The 17,569-nt window shown below is 46.3% G+C and overlaps 1 protein-coding gene across 1 annotated transcript in view; it reads left to right on the top strand.

Annotated features, from left to right (window-relative positions):
- Positions 1-17,569, top strand: part of bace2 (beta-secretase 2) — a 61,233-nt gene that overhangs the window by 26,192 nt on the left and 17,472 nt on the right. The window contains exons 3-5 of the mRNA XM_055645129.1: positions 8,483-8,699; positions 9,358-9,495; positions 10,058-10,192. Coding sequence (XP_055501104.1) covers positions 8,483-8,699; positions 9,358-9,495; positions 10,058-10,192 — 490 coding nt within the window. The remainder of the gene's footprint in view (positions 1-8,482; positions 8,700-9,357; positions 9,496-10,057; positions 10,193-17,569) is intronic.

Raw genomic sequence — 17,569 nt, 5'->3', positions numbered from 1 at the left:
GAGAGCGTACAAACTCGGTACAGATGGCACCCATAGACAGGATCAAACCCGGGTCTCTTGCGCTGTGAGGCAGCAACTCTACTGCTGCCCCACCTTGATCCATCTGTTTATCATTTCCTTGACATTCCTCCACCATCCGGCCCCCACATATCTCACTGACCTCCTCTCCCCCTACCAACCCTCACGGTCCCTCAGATCCACATCTGCCGGTCTCCTCTCCATCCACAAGTCCAACCTCCGCAGTTTAGGGGACAGAGCCTTCTCCAGGGCAGCTCCCAGGCTCTGGAACTCCCTCCCCCAACTGATCCGCAATTCCGTGTCCCTCACCATCTTCCAGTCCCGCCTCAAGACCCATCTCTTCACCTCTGCCTATCCTTAGCCCCACGTCCCCCTGCCTTTTCATCTGTGCATTAATTGCCTTATGTATTGTATTGAATTCTGTCTTTACTTTGTGTACTAGTCATGTCTCTACTATTTATTTCATTCCCCTTACATGTTTTTCCTCTACCTGCTATATGTTTGTAAGGTGTCCTTGAGGCTCTTGAAAGGCGCCCATAAATAAAATGTATTATTATTATTATTATTATTATTATTATTATTATAAATTTACATACTTCCTGCTGCTAGCTTAAAAAATATCAGTCTGGATCAGTCTGAAGAAGGGTCTCGACCTGAAACATCACCCTTTCCTTCTCTGCAGAGATGCTGCCTGTCCCACTGTTGCTCCAGCATTTTGTGTCTATCTTCAGTTTAAACCAGCATTTGCAGTTCCTTCCTACATATGCTTAAACATATGGCCTTTATTGTCTTTCAAATTGTGAAGGGGCTTCCTTTCATTTTCGATGATCGTTGATTAGATCTGTGGCAAGGATTAGGTATCATTGATCACTAGAGCCCCACTTGGCACTGTGCTTTATTTCCTCATATTTTCTCCTCTACCTTGGTTCCTGCTCCATTGTTTGTTTGTTTGTTTGTGTCCCAAGGCCCTATCTAGATAAATGGCCAAGCCTAACAACAGTGGATGCATCGCGCGGCGCCTGGTGAATTATTTATTATGGAAATGGCCGTTTGGTTTTGGTGTTTATTGCTCTGGCGTGCGACTTATCATTTCCACTCTGCGATCCTGTTAATGCTTTAAACTTCAGCTTTGTCTTTCCGTGGCTCCTGGCTGGCTGCCAGACTCCCCGGGAAGTCTAATACCTGGTAATTATCGAGCAAGCCTGAAAAAAAATATTGCTTGCTGGGGCGTAAAATACTTGGAATCTGTCCTCGTTGAGAGAACAAAGTGATGATGGTGCAGTACCCGGACGGAAGAGGTCACTTTGTAATGTTGTCTCCTGCTACGCAAGGGTAATGCATATCTGGGAACATTTGCTGACCTCGTCGGGAGTCCGACCACTCGCTGGTGCTGCAGTGGCTACGTTTAGTTCATTGTCACGTGTGCCGAGATACAGTGCAAAGCCCCTGCGTGCTAACCAATCAGCAGAAAGACAATACATTATTACAATCAAGCCATCCGCAGTCGACAGATATAGCATCAGTAACAGATACCTGTCCTTAAAATATTGTTGGGTTTAGGACTGGCAGTATCGACTCATGGAGCACATGTGTTCCATGGTGGCTCACCATGTCTTCAATGGCAATCAAACATGCGTTAACCCAATTTTCTTCCTGGACTCCCGTCAACCTACTCTTTCCAACATCCTCACTGATTCTGCTCTCAACCACTAACGCTGACTAATTACAGAGGACTATTAATTTGTCAACCTGGATGTCTTTGGAAAATGGGAGGAAATGGAGTCATAGCAATAGACAACATGGAATCCAGCTCTTCTGCCCAACTTGACCATTCCGACCAGCTTAGCCCAGCTAAGCTAGTGCCATTTGCCCAGTATTCAGATACAATGATGTAAAGGGAATAATGTGAATAACGTTCAGTGCATGGTAAAATTCAATCAAAGATAGCCCGAGAGTCTCCAATGAGGTAGACAGTAGCTCAGGACTGCTCTTTAGTTGTTGGTAGGACGATTCAGTTGTCTGATAACAGTTGGAGAGAAACTGTCCCTGAATCTGGAGTTGTGCATTTTCACATTTCTATACCTCATGCCTTTTGGGAGAGGGGAGAAGAGGGAATGGCCATGGTGGCCTGGATAGAACAGAAGTGGAGAGGATGTTTCCACGAGTGGGAGAGTCCAGAATAAAAGGACGTATCTTTATAAAGGAGATGTGGAGGAATTTATTTAGTTAGAATACGGTGAATCTATGGAATTTATTGCCACAGACGGCTATGGTGGCCAAGTCATTGGGTATTTTTAAAGCGGAGATTGACAAGTTCTTGATTAGTGAGGGTGTGGAAGGTCACGGGAAGAATGAGGTCGAGAGGGAAAGATAGACTAGCCATGATTGAATGGCAGACTAGACTCGATGGGCCGAAGGACCTATTTCTGCTTTATGACATGAACTTGGTGATACCAGGTACCCATTGTGTAATGGCCAAGAATCTCAAGGAATTGGTTGTTAACTTGGGCTCTCGTCCAGCTAACATAGGAGATATAGCAACAATAACCAGCCCTTCCCTACACTGTCCACTCGAGTCCATTTTGTCTACTGTACAATGCCACTGAAACCAGCAAATCCACTCTGTATGGGTGCTGCTCATGACCTCTAAGGGGTAGTGCCATGGGGTGTTTCTTGTTCACTCAAGGGTAATTCTGAATCTACTGGACTCTTCTGTCACTCCACCAGAGCAGATGATTTGAGTCACGGTGGGTATTTATACAAAACTTACTCTAGGTACTACCAGCGAGCCAAACTGATTTTATTTTGGTTTAGCTTATTTTGAAATTTCATCCATAATGCTATTACATTATGTGTTGATACTGAAGAAGGGTCTTGACCCGAAATGTCACCCATTCCGTCTCTTCAGAGATGCTGTCTGTCCCGCTGAGTTACTCCAGCATTTTGTGTCGACCATGTGTTGATTGAGTTCTGGCAAGGAGTTTCAATTACATATGCAAGCACCTCGCAAATTATACATGTTGGATTTATGCGTTTTTAAAATGCAGCGCTTTTTTCTTTTAATTTAATTTACGCGCTCGTATTTTTGAAATAACTCACTCACATTTACTGCCGGCATCACCTTAGCATATACATTTAATTGCGTGGTTTTGAATCGCACGCTATTTTTCAATCACGTAACCCCAGCGTAAAACGCGAGGTGCCTGTACGTAGGGTTTAGTTTAGACCAGTGCTTCTTAAACTATTGAGTGCCATTCACCCTTGAGTCTTTATCACAAAATATCTTTCATCCTCAACTAAAATTTCTTATGTTTTTTTTGGTAATTTCCGTCTCATTCTCCCCTGTGTATAATTGTATATATAATAGTAAGATTAAACGAGAACTTACCAGTTTGAAGTTTGATCTGTATTTTATGAGGAGTTACGATGAGGGATTACGTGAAGAAGCCCGCCCCAGGACGCATTGCGGCATAACTTCAAAGCAGCGGTGTGGAATCACAGACAGACACGTATTTGAAGTAACATAGTAAAGAATAAAGAGACATCAATTATCAGTTTGATCCATGTAATGAGGGTGGGAGCGGAGGGCACGTAATCCCTCATCGTAACTCCTCATAAAATACAGATCAAACTTCAAACTGGTAAGTTCTCGTTTAATCTTACTATTTTACTTCGGAGTCACGTGAGTGACTTCGTGAAGATTTCAAAGCTCTGTGATTTCAAACCGTGTAACAGCTTATATCACTCGCTGCCGAAGCCTTTGAGGGAGGAAGCATGTTATCATAATCAACCAATGATTCTGTTTATAGAAAAAACCAATGGTATTTTTACAATAACACTGAAGAATTTTAAATGCTCCCCTTGGCTAATTTGAATATTTGCAGATTGGAATCTTCCTGCAAATAAAAACAGGTTTTGTCAACAGTTTATAATTATTTATTTCTCTGAACGTTTTACCCCCACTATTCTGCTGTAGCCAGGATGTGGTTTACAGGCACGTCCATTCTTTTGCCGTTGACGTGGAAGCTTCTCCTGTGGGATGACAACTTTGTACATGTTAATTTATCCCAGGAGCTTTAACCTGCTTGAGCCATTTCAAAAAAGGCTTGTTACCCGACCACAAGGTGTTTTGTGACCAACCCACAAGGCTTTTCATCTCCCTCGCATAATTAGGTTGTGTCTATGTAAGGTAATAGGGTCTTGGCACATACCGTGTTTTCGGGCGGGTAGCTCGGTTTTAGGACTGGATAAGGTGTTCCTGGTCTGGTTTGACCATTCCCTGAACAAATGATAGAGATCTGGTCTGAAGCTGTGAGCATGGTGTCCAGTTGAAAATAGGAGTAGTGACTGGACACTCTGTGCTGCTCCATGTGCCTTTAACATATGTTTTAGTGCATAGAAGGTTCAGGTTTAGGACTCTGGCTGGTGGGATCCCCTGAAGTGTGGTTAACCACTGTGACATCCCATATATAGGTGTACCTAGTCTAGGGGTTTAGAGTTTTAATACCCTTCAAATTTACCACCACCCCATGGCCTGTTATCCTGTAGCTGTTTTGAAAAAGAACAGGCAGGGCAATTCTAGCTGTGTTGATGGCACTGTAGCCGAATCCTTCATCATGATGAAGGTTCTCCAGGAATTCCAGTTCGTAGTACCTGTATCGGATGAGTAGGTTCTCCCTGTATCCTTGCAGTACTTCTCTTGATGCTGGACAAGTGTTGTAGTCCAGTGGATGTTCAAAAGGATGCTGACATGGTGTCGATTATTCAGTATAACAATCCCAGTCCCAGAGGCTTGCGCAGAATCTGCAGCTCAGGAGCTTATTTCTCATGGCACAGTTGATTTGTGCCCGGCTCCGATATTAATAATTCTGGGTACTGGAAAAACACCATCCAAGTTTCAACAGCCATGTCATGGCGTGAAGTGAAACAAGGGCTGCGTAAGTCCGTCAGGTACTATCAAATACCTGAAGCAGAATCCTTTTGTACTGTGCATTGTTCTCGATTGGTGAGGCAGAAGGGAAAAATACATAAAATTAATTTCATCAATGCAGCGTGAACGCATTTGTCTATCAATATTATAAATACATTCTTGAATGACAACATGACCTATAGGTCAGAAAAGTTAATATATATAGCTGACGATCTTTCTGCTGGAACTATCTGTCCCAGAGAAAAATTTTTAATGAGGATTCCACTGGCCCAGGGTCTGGTTTCCCCCTGCGACATACATAGGACATCCCCAAACACCTGGTGATATAGCGTTAATGCAAATAATCGATATCAGTTTCACATTCCATTTTAATTGTCATTGTCAGTGTACAGTACAGCGACAATGAAATGCATTAATATCTGTTGCATCATATAGCTTAATAGTTTTGTTAACTTTATATGAAAACATCTAATTGATGTAGTCCTTAATATTATGTGACCTGGTGTCTGTCACTGTATTTTCCTTACCGCCCAGGTAAGTTGTTGATGGTCAAATACATCTATGGATATACCATTGCCAAATTGGTTTGACCAACTTCTCATATGATACCGACTTTATGCTGCCATATGGTTAATATAGGCCACCTCCATAGTGTAGTCTATTTATACCCATACATGCAAGTGCTTTAAAACTCATAAAATTCACCCGAACATTTTTTAGATAATTAATGCCCAGTATAAGTGGTAACCCCACCACTGTCTTTCTGATATTACTTCAGTGGGTAACTTCATGAGATGCTCAATGACAACCTATATGTTGTTTTTGATACTAACATCTGAATGATGTAGACAGAAATGGTACCATTTTTTTTTTTTCCCAATTACTCTGTTATTTGTCGAGTAGTTGGTAGTTTGACCATTACTTTGTGCTTGTTTGTGCCAATTCAACTATGTTGTCTCTTGGCATCCTTATAGTTACGTGGACTGAATTAATATGAAAGCCAAGATAGTCCAAGAAAGCGCTCTATATGCTGGTAGGAACCAGACCCACCTACCTCCATGGTTATTGGCGGTTTTGTGTTTTCTGTTTTCTGAGTGCTTTTGTTCTGAGGATGTGCTGGCGACGTTGGGGGGGACGCATTTTCCAGGGGGTCCGCGGCGGGCCCTGATCTAAAAGATCTTTGGGGATAGTGCGGCCCCAAGCTTTCACCAGTCCCATATTCTAGACATAGACTGGTGGATGCCGTGAGGTGCTGCTGTTAGGGTATCGAAAGTCGTGGTTTGCTCGTCCCTTGGCCTGCCCTCATGATGCCGAAGGTTTTTGATACCTCTTCGATCTCCTTGAGCTTTTTGTTCAGATCTCTCCCAAATAGCAGTGAGTCTGCCTCTGCTGCTGGGCTTTGCTCAAGCCTGCATCTTTGAGATTGAGGGCAGGTGTTGTATTTCCCTTCAGAGATTATTTAGTTCGAATCGTGGTACACCTTAATACCAGCACTTTCTGGTGGCATGTGTTGATCTCGTTATCTCCACAGAACAAGCATAGGCTGTGATAGCTGACATCAGGAGCCTTCGGATCCGCTGTAGCTTGAGTTTTTATGCCCGCATAAGGGCCCCCACAACTTCCAGATTTTGCTGTTTTAGGCTTATTCCCCTTAAGGCCTCATAGTTCTCTGGTGCTGTATATTCTTGCTGGCTGCCATTGTTTTGGCTCCGGCGGTGCTCCAGCCCGTGGGGTTGCTACGAAGCGGTCCACCACACCCAACAGCTGTTCCTGATCCTGCACATCATGCATACTCCCGATTTTGTCCGCCTGCCCCATTTGCAGACCAGCCCTGCCCTGGTCACCAATGCTAGCCTCCTGCTCCAGCCCGTGGTATGAGGGTAGCAAAGGGCAGTGCCTGAACGACACTATGGAGGAGGTGCCTGTCCTGTCTCGCCGGGAGCGCTGCTGTTCCCGGTGGACCTTCTCCTCCAGGAGCTGCTAAGTGCAGCTCAAGCGGCTGTCTCTCTCTGCTTTGGTAGAGACATGTCCCCCTCCGACGAATCGGAGACGACCGGCCGTTTGGCTTCCTGGCCGCTTTCCCAGTCCGCCGTGTAGGCTCTGGCGAGACTGGCTTGGCTCGGTCTCAGGGATAGCGAAAACGCTCTGCGAGCGACGCTGCCGCCGGTTGCTGCCCCGCTGGTAGAGTTGGAGCGGGGCAGTTTCTCTTTGCGAGTTTTTTGCGTTGAGTTCCTGAAATCTGTAATAAAACACAACTGCAAACTCACCTTTCCAATGCCCAAGAGCCGCTCCTGCAGCTCAGGCGGCTGTCTCTCCCCCTCCTGGGTGGAGAGACGTCCCAGTCCGATGTCAGCTCCACCGCCGGGTTTTACACACATCCAGCCCGCTGCTCAGGTGCTAGCGGGCTGGCTCGGTCGCGGTGTCGGGTTTGTGGACCGCCCGCTAAGCGGTCCACCCCTGTTTGCTGCCCAACGACGTCCTTTCGTCGAGCGGGCAGGTGCAGCATTTCCCCCCCCCCAAGCCCGCAGCTGATGCTGACGGCTTGGTGCAGTGTCGGGAGCGGGCCGCTGATTAGCGGTCCTTGCTCTCTCTCTCTCTCTGCACTCGGGCTGCTGCTCACCTGCACTCGGGCTGCAGCGCACTCCACGCCAGCACTGCACAGTGGGTCCCCTTACCGGCTCCGCAAATGTCGGAAGCCTCCTCCCGCCCGCCTGCCTGCCTCACCTGGACAGTACTCGAGGGCGAGCGAGGACTGAGGGGAACCCCAACGCAGTGCCAGCGCCGTCTTCCTGCGCTCTCTGGATGTCGCCCCTGTGGAGTGTTACCGGCACCGGCACAGCTCCCATCCATGGTCCGCCGGTGAGTGCGGTCCTTGTTGCGTCTTTCCTCCCCTCCCGCGAACGGAAAAACTCCTCCCGGAGTCCAAGGGGGCCGCTTGCACGCCCTGCGGGGAACAAGCAGACGCAAAGGGGCTGTAACAGTAAAGGTAAGTACTTACCTAAACTTAGATTTTTTCTCGTTTCTTCGGGAGCCCTGACTCCCGGCTGCCGCTTTGCATGTCTGAAACGTAATGCCGCAATGCGTCCTGGGGCGGGCTTCTTCACGAAGTCACTCACGTGACTCCGAAGTAAAATTTATGTTGTCACATGAGCAAAAAACATAAATTAACTCGTTTCTTATGTGTTTATTTTATTCAACTTTTTGAACATCCTAAAAATATGTAAAGAAAAACAAGGAGTGAATGAGTACACGCCAACCAGCGATCTCCGTACACTAACACTATCCTACACACACTAGGAACAATTTACATTTACACCAAGCCAATTAAACTACAAACCTGTACGTCTTTGGAGTGTGGGAGGGAAACCGAAGATCTTGGAGAAAACGCACGCACTCACGGGGAGAGCGTACAAACTTCGTACAGACAGCGCCCGTAGTTTGGATCGAAGCCGAGTGCTGTAAAGCAGCAGCTCTACCGCTGCGCCATCGTGCCACCCTTTAAAACCTTGTTTTAATTTTTGTCTTCTTGCTCAGATCTACCACCTACAAACCTCTCGGCTTGGATGTCACGGTGAGATATACCCAGGGGAGCTGGGAAGGTAAACTTGGCTTGGACGACATCTCCATACCTGAAGGTCTCAATGGCACCGTCACGATCAACATTGCCACAATTCTACAGTCAGAAGATTTCTTCTTGCCCGGAATTAAATGGCAGGGGATTCTTGGCCTGGCCTACAGACAACTAGCAAAAGTAAGCTTGCTTTTATTTTAATTTATAAGAAAAGAATTATTGTTCCAGTTATCTTTGTCCTTTCTGAAGAAATCCAACTCGGAATTATTGAAAATAAATTGGAATTATTGGGTGGGGGGGGGGGGGGGGGGGGAAATCTCTAGCCAAAAAAACCCAAGATATTCGCTTAACATAGATGCACAATGCTGGAGAAATTCAGCGGGTCAGGCCTCATCTCGGGAGAAAACAGATGTGAAGTTTTGTATCGGAACTCTTCATTAAACTGATGGTAGTGGGGGGAGCAGAAAAAAACAGAAGTGAGAAAAGGAAGGACAAATCGGGGCCAGCCATGGATTACCTAGGGTGAAGATGTTCCCTGATAGGCAGATTATTGGATAGAAGCAGATGTGAACCCAAGAGGGATGCACAGTGTGTAGGAAGGAACTGCAGATGCTGGTTTAAACCGAAGATAGACACAAAAGGCTGGAGCAACTCAGTATCTCTAGAGAGAAGAATGGGTGACGTTTCGGTCGAGACCCTTCTTCAGACTGGTTGTAAACTGTGAAGCCAGCTAATGGACTTTTAGTGGCGGATGGAGGAGGAAAAAGGTGGGGAACATTTGCTTTGCTGTTTCTCGCAGGGATCCATTCAATTCCTATGCATTTTGTTCCTTTTGCAGCCGTCCAGTTCCATCGCGCCTTTCTTTGACTCCCTCGTCAGACAGCTGGAGATTGCCAATGTATTCTCTCTCCAAATGTGTGGCGCGGGCCTGTCAATGAGTACAGAAGAGCAATCAAGTCCCGTGCAAGGCAGTTTGGTAAGTGACGGGGGGGGGGGGGGGGGGGGCTTTTTCAAGTACACAAGACGCTGGTTGTGCGCATAGCTAAGTGCTTCCAAACCACGGGGACTTCCTAAAGTGTCGCACTGTGTTGCAGAGAGAGCCGATAAGAATAGATTGAGATGTCCTGGCTGAGTGTGCACGGGGAGAATGTACAAACTCCATACAGATAAGCAAGCACCCGTAGCCAGGATCAAACCTGCGTCTCTTGCACTGTAAATGCTGTAAAGCAGCAACTCTACCGCTGCACCACCGTGCCGCCCTTCTTTAATAAGAGGACCATTAACTTCATTAGTTTGGTCTCCATCATTGACAGCAGCTTGCCCTCCACATCTTTTAGAGAAGTATAAGCTCACAAGAGAAAAAGACAGGGTAAATGCACAGAATCTTTTGCTCAGAGTAGACTTGAGAGATACAACAAGTAAACGGGTCTTTCAGCTCGCTCAGTCGACGCCGATCACAGAAGACTTCATGCACTTTTAATTAATGTCTACTTTCCAAAAAAGTGCTGAATATTGTTTATTTTTCTTGTTCTTTTTAGATTTTGGGTGGAATTGAACCAAGTCTTTCTCAAGGGGATACTTGGTACACCCCCATCGTAGAGGAATGGTACTACCAAATTGAGGTTCTTAAGCTGGAAGTGGGAGGACAAAATATCAACTTGGACTGCACAGAGGTAAGCATGGTAATAATACAGAGGTGTGGTTTTCCTACAGGTGAGACCTCACTTTTCCTATAGGTAAGGCACGGGGCGGCACAGTGGCGCGGTGGTAGAGTTGCTGCCTTGCAGCGCCAGAGACCCAGGTTCAATCCTGACGATGGGTGCTGTCTGTACGGAGTTTGTACGTTCTACCCGTGACTGTGTGGGTTTCCCCCAGGTGCTCTGGTTTCCTCCCACACTCCAAAGATGTACAGGTTTGCAGGTTAATTGGCTTTGGTAAAAATTAAAAATTATTCCTCTTGTGTAGCATAGTGTTAATGTACCGACCGGGTGATTGCAGGTTGGCATGGACTTGGTGGGTTGAAGGGCCTATTTCCACGCTGTATCTCAATTCTAAATCTGAAGCAAAGTATGACACAGTATCAGTATGTATCAGTTCAGGAAGAATTTGAGACTGGTAACTTCAACGAGTTTACACACTCACACATTAACATGACAGGAACTTGAATTCCATTTGTTGACAATGAAGTAAAGTAAGTGTTTAATAACCTCATTATTCAGGCTTGCATTTCTCATGTTTTAAGATAAAGATCCCCCAATTAGTAATGTATACTTTTTTCAATGATTATATCTCGAGCATGGAATATTTGCGACATGGAATCATAGTAATAGAGTCTCACAGCATGGAAACTGGCCCTTCAGCCCAACTGGTCAATACTGACCAAACTAGCCCCAAAGTGAATCCCATTCTTGAGTGGCAGCATTTTGAAACAGTAATCCATGCCTTTATTACATCTAGGCTGGATTACTGTAACACACTATTTTGGAGTTGCACGATCTTCACTGGCTCATCTCCAGTTGGTTCAAAATGCTGCTGCTCGCCTTTTGGAAACTGGAACTCGAAAGAGGGAGCACATAACGCCAATTCTGGCCTCCCTCCACTGGCTCCCGGTGTACTTTCGAATTCATTTTAAAATTATTTTATTTGTTTTTAAATCTCTAAATGGGCTCGCCCCGCCTTACCTCTCTGAACTGCTCCACCCATACGCTCCTGCCCGGGTGCCTCGGGTCAGCTGATCAGCTGCTCCTGGAGGTACCGAGGTCTAAGCGGAAGCTCAGAGGGGATAGAGCCTTCTCTGTTGCTGCTCCGGCACTCTGGAACACCTTGCCGTTGCACATCAGACAGGCCCCCTCACTGTCCATCTTCAAAACCAGTATTAAAACACATTTATATTCCTTGGCTTTTGACACTGCTTGAGACTTTGCTCCTGTTTTTAGTGCTTTTAATGTTTTTAATTTTATTGTTTTTACTCTTTCGTTTAATGTTTTTATTATTATGTAATAATTTCTTGTCCATGATTAGTCGTGTACAGCACTTTGTTGCAACTGTGGTTGTTTTTAAAGTGCTCTATAAATAAAGTTATTATTATTATTATTTAGTTCAGATTGACACAAAATGCTGGTAAAATTCAGTGGGTCAGGCAGCATCTCTAGGGAAAATCGATCAATCACAATATTACTTTATTAGCCATGTATGTTTTTGCAACATACGAGGAATTTAATTTGCCAAGTCAGTCATACAAATAAAAAGCAACGGAACACACTAAATACATTTTAACAGACATCCACCACATTGACCCCTCCACATTCCTCACTGTGATGGAAGACGAAAAAAAAGCTCAAATCAATAAGTGACGTTTCAGGTTGGGGGCCTTCTTCAGATCTGAAACGTCACCCAAACATATTCTTCAGAGATGCTGCTTGACCCATTGGTTCACTCCAGCATTTTGTGTCTATTTTTGGTATAAGCCAGCATCTGCAGTTCTTTTTCATTTCATCCCATTTGTTATTTTGGAGATAGTCTGGAAACGGACCCAGCAATCCACCCAATCACCCCGTACACTAGCACCATCCTACACACTAGGAACAATTTAAAGAAATTAGCCTACAAACCCACACAAATTTGGAGTGTAGGGAGAGGAAACCAGAGCACCCGGGAAAAACCCATACACTCACGGGGAGAACCTGCAAACTCCGCACAGACAGCATCCGAGGTCAGGATCGAGACAGCCTTTGGCGCTGTGAGGCAGCTACTCCACTGTTGCATCGCTCAGTTGTACGACAGGTGAAACCAAGCTACAGAGAATTTCTGGACAGAAAGATGATGGTGCTGTTATTGTGAAATCACACATTTCTTTGCACTTGGCAAAATATGCGGTGTGACCTAGAAAAATCTTAAAACTTTGGGGGAAAGTTAACAGATTGTGTACCTCTTTTGAGGGATGAAGAAGCAAAAAGAACCACTTGACCTCGTATTTTGTGCAAGTGTTTTTTTCTGCCTGAAGTTTGTGTGTGTGTGTGTGTGTGCGCGTGTCTCTGTGTGTGCGCGTGTCTGTGTGTGTGCGTGTCTCTGTGTGCGCGTGTCTCTGTGTGTGTGTGTGTGTGTGTCTGTGTGTGCGCGTGTCTGTGTGTGTGCGTGTCTCTGTGTGTGCGCGTGTCTCTGTGTGTGCGCGTGTCTCTGTGTGTGTCTCTGTGTGTGTGTGTCTCTGTGTGTGTCTGTGTGTGTGTGTCTCTGTGTGTGTGTCTGTGTGTGTGTCTGTGTGTGTGTGTGTGCGCGCTTGGGCAACAGCAGGAGTACTCTGTTGTGTGATGAGGCGTAGGCTGGGATGGAGATGGGCGGCGCGGCTCTGGCCAGCAGCGGCCTCTGCAGTCTGTCCGCGTATTTATTATTTTCTGTCTGTGTTTTAATGTAGTTTTTGTTATTTTTTGTTGGGGTGTGTGTGTGGGGGGATGGGGGTGGGGTGGGAGGGGGGGGAAACTTTTTAAATCTCTCCCTGCACTGGAGACCCGACCTTCTCTCGTCGGGTTTCCCTTGTCGTTGAGGCCGCAACGAGGAGCGGCCTCCAACAGGGGGAAGCCGGGGACTCAGGTGCTACTCACCGTCGCCGTCGCGGGGCTGGCCGAGTCCGGAGCGGTTGGAGCGGGTGGAGGAGCGCTGCTGCTGCTGCTGCCGCTGCTGCTGCTGCTGCTGAGTCGGAGGCTGCTGCTGAGTCGGAGGCTGCTGCTGCGGGTCTGCGGACAGCGGCGCCGGGAGCCCGCGGATCCCTAGAGAGAGACCGCTTTTCGGGGCTCCTGCAACGGCGAATTCTCCCGCCCGAGTTGCGGGGTCGAAGAGCTCCTGGAGCGGGGCCTAACACCATTGCCCCGCGCGGCTGGAACGGCCGCGGGACTTTACGAGCGCACACCGGAGGCTCCAACACCAAGACCCGGTGTGCGACCTCGCACCACCCGGCGTGGCTTTAATGGCCGCGGGACAATCGCCATCGCCAGCCGGGGGCTTTGACTTTGACTCTGACATCGGGGGGGAGAGAGTGCAGTGGAGAGATAAGTTTTTTTTGGCCTTCCATCACAGCTATGTGATGGATGTTTATGTAAAATGTAATTATGTTGTGTCTGGGTCTATTTGTGTGTAATGTATGGCTGCAGAAACGGCATTTCGTTTGGACCTCTAGGGGTCCAAATGACAATTAAATTGACTCTTGACTCTTGACTCTTGAGATGGACAGAAATGTAGAGAATGTAGCGAAAGGTCACACACACGGAAGCTACATCATTCCTCCAATGTAATTATGCAATTATTGATGAGGTGAAATCTGACTGTGGTGCCCCAGTAGTTGAATAGTTGTTGACTTGCTGAAGACTTAACCAATGAAGAGTAGCCACCACAATGTGCATTATTACACCCTGATATGAGTTTGTTTCTTCAGAAACGAATGGAGGGGGTGTACACCTCCACTACGGTCCGCATTAACCAACCTGATCTCCCTGTGGCTCAGCACTTCAACTCCCCCTCCCATTTCTGGCCTGGGCCTCCTCCATTGCCAGAGTGAGCACCACCGGAAACTGGAGGAGCAGCACCTCATATTCCGCTTGGGCAGTTTGCACCCCAGCAGCTTGAACATTGAGCTCCAATTTCTGGTAGCCCTTGCTGTCTCCTCCCCTTCTCAGTTCTTCCTCAGCCCTCGGGCTCCTCCTCTTCCTTTCTTCTTCCCATCCCCCCCCTAATAGGTACCTGAGGGTTAACATTTTCACACAAAGGTTGTTGGGTATATGGAGCAAGCTGCTGGAGGAGGAAGTTGAGGCAGGAATGATCATAATAATATTTAAGAGATATTTGAGCAGGTACATGGATAGGATAGGTTTGGTGAGATATGGGCCAAGCGCGGGCAGGTGGGACTAGTGCAGAGGGGGCATGTTGGTCGGCTGTGGCAAGTTGGGCTGATGGGCCTGTTTTCACACTGTATGACTCTGACTATCTCTTCAACCACTGAGCAAGGTGACTAATCATCTGCTGAAAAGTTACTTGGCAAACATCCCAGTCAGCCAATCTGATTTTAAATGATCCAGTTCCAGGTAGCTGACGTGTACAAGCGATCAGTAAAGCCACAGGAATGTTGATTTAAGGTGGTGTACTATCAGTGGAAAATATTAATGCAGCTTAAACCCAATGGGTGTTTCATTAAAGGAGCCTCTGCAAGTGAGATAAGGTCACAGTAGCTTTAAACAGGAGTAGTTTTGCCTGCTGTAAGTAGCCTTTAACTGGGGGCTGAGAATGTAAGTGGGGTTTCGCTGGAACGGGGTGAGGCGTGTACACTGCAGTGGAGATTAATGATTAGACAGATGAGTTTAGTATCGATTCATTTAGGTTTCACGCAAACCTCTGTTGGTGATAGAATGAAAGAATTTGCATATACAGATCCTTTGTCAACATTGTCAGCCCTAACTTTGGGCTGCGCTTTAACTGTTTGGTTGCCTTCAATAGCTGAACTTGTTTTTAATGTTTGGCTCGGAATGTGTCGGAATGCTTCTCACCCACATTGCAGTATTCTTGTTTTTCTACAACTAGGTTCTTCTGTGAATAAACAATAGTTTGTTTTTTAAACCAAATGCAGTTGGAAAAACTGCCAGGGGGTGAATTATATATATTTTTTAGTTTAGAGATACAGCATGGAAACAGGCCCTTCGGCTCACTGAGTCCGCACCGATAACACGATCCTACACACACTAAGGACAATTTTTACATTCACCAAGCCAATTTACCTACATACCTGCACGTCTTTGGAGTGTGAGAGGAAACCGAACGATCTCAGAGAAATCCCACGCAGTAACGGGGAGAATGTACAAACTCTGTACAGACGGCAAACACCTGTAGGTCCGTAAAAGGGATCGAACCCAGGTCTCCGGAGCTGCAAGCGTTGGAAGACAGCAACTCTACCGTTGCGCCCACTGTATGGTGTGTTATTCTTAATGACCTTTGGATGATAAGGGTATCAGAACACAAGGAAATCTCAACCAAAACTGACCCTGCAATGTTAATGTGTAGGAGGGAACTGCAGATGCTGATTTCAACCAGAAATAGACACAAAATGCTGGTGCAACTCAGCGGGTCAGGCAGCATCTCATACGAAAAGGAACGGGTGATGTTTCATGTCAGGTCGGAAGAAAGGTCTTGACCAGAAACATCACCAATTCCTTCCCTCCAGAGATGCTGCCTGTCCCGCTGAGTTACTCCAGTATTTTGTGTCTTTCTGAACCAGCATCTGCAGTTCCTTCCTACACTTTTCTCCGGAGATGCTGCCTGGCCCACTGAATTACTCCCAAGACTTTTTGTCTATCTGCAATGTTAATGATTGGCAATAACTCTTAACACAAATGTAAATAAAATTGCTAAATCGCACGCTAGCATGATTTGTCTGCACTGGCCAAATTCTAGGCTGGCAACTCAAATCGTACCACCCTCCCACAGTAGTATGTGCTGGTTAAATTGTCTGAATTGAGGATCTGGGCTATTAATCTAGAGATGTTACTTTAAATCTCCTGCTGACAATTGGGGAAATTGAAATTCAAGTCACTAAATAAGACTTGGAATTAAAATGCTAGCATCGTTTTGTCTATGAAAATAGTGAATTGTCTTGCAAAACCTGTTCAATTGTTCACTGAAAACCAAAAAAGCCTACTAATGCTGGAAGTCTGAAATAAAAAGGGCAAATGTAAGGAAACTCTCCATCACTTCGGCAGCATCTGTGGAAGGAGAAATAGAGTTAATGGTTCTGATTTAAGAAACTCTTGTCAGAACTTATTAAGTTGGGTTGGCACTGTAGCGCAGTTGATAGAGTTATTCCCTGAGAGTTCCAGTGACCCAGGTTCAATCCTGACCTTCGGCACTATGTGTGTGAAGTGTGTACACTCTCCGTATGGCCGTGAAGGTTTCCTCCAGGTGCCTCAATGTTTGGTGGAGCAGTATTTCTAAGATGACACTTCCACAAACTGGTCGACATTCACGGAAACAGGCCTTTCGGTCCACCGAGTCCAGACCGTCTAGCGATCCCAACACGTTAACACTACCACACACACATACGCGCGCGCACACACACACACACACACGCACACGCACACACACACACACACACACACACGGGACAATTTTACATTTATACAAAGCCAATTAAACCACAAACCGGTCGGTACGCCTTTGCGGCTTGGGAGAAAACTGAAGATCTCGGAGAAAACCCACGCAAATCACGGGGCGAACATGTAAACTCCGTGCAGACAGCACCCATAGTCAGGATCGAACCCGGGTCTCTGTCGCCGTAAGGCAATAGCTCTACCGCTGTGCCACCGTGCAGCCCACTTGGATTAACATTTTCACCCAGAGAGTTGTGGAATTACCTGCCAGAGAGGGCAGTGGAGGCCAAATCACTGGATGGATTTAAGAGAGAGTGAGATAGAGCTCTAGGGGCTAGCGGAATCAAGGGATATGGGGTGAAGGCAGGCACGGGTTATTGATTGGGGACGATCAGCCATGATCACAATGAATGGCGGTGCTGGCTCGAAGGGCCGAATGGTTTCTGCACCTACCTTCTATGTTTCTATGTAACCCCATTAATTTGGTTGACCGCAAAATGCCTTCTGACCTGAAGACACTATCAGGCCAAAATGAACTTCCAACATGGAGATATAAATCTATAATGTACTGATGCAAAATAAACTGTGTGTGTTACTATGGAGCCCAGGCTAACCACTGATGAATACCTTGCCGTTCAGTTCCTATTTGTGTACATTTTTCAAAGTGGTCCACCAGAAGGTAGGCATATTTGGTGGGAAGACCATTGTAAATATTTACGTTGTTGGATCAGTCCAGTTCTTTCACTTGGATTTAGGGGTGGGAGATTGCAACCTTCAACGTGGTCCACCATGTTTCGACGAGTGCAATCTACCTGGCGTGCATAAACAGAAGATCAAACAGATCACGCCATACGCAAGAAGAAGTAGACTTAGATTTAGATATGTGTTGGCAATTCTTGCAAGAATAAAAAGCAAAGGATATGTGTA

Source organism: Leucoraja erinacea, chromosome 13 (assembly GCF_028641065.1).
Source record: "Leucoraja erinacea ecotype New England chromosome 13, Leri_hhj_1, whole genome shotgun sequence".
NCBI lineage: Eukaryota > Metazoa > Chordata > Chondrichthyes > Rajiformes > Rajidae > Leucoraja > Leucoraja erinaceus.
Note: the sequence above shows the minus strand (reverse complement) of the source record. Positions and strands in the feature narration are given on the sequence as shown.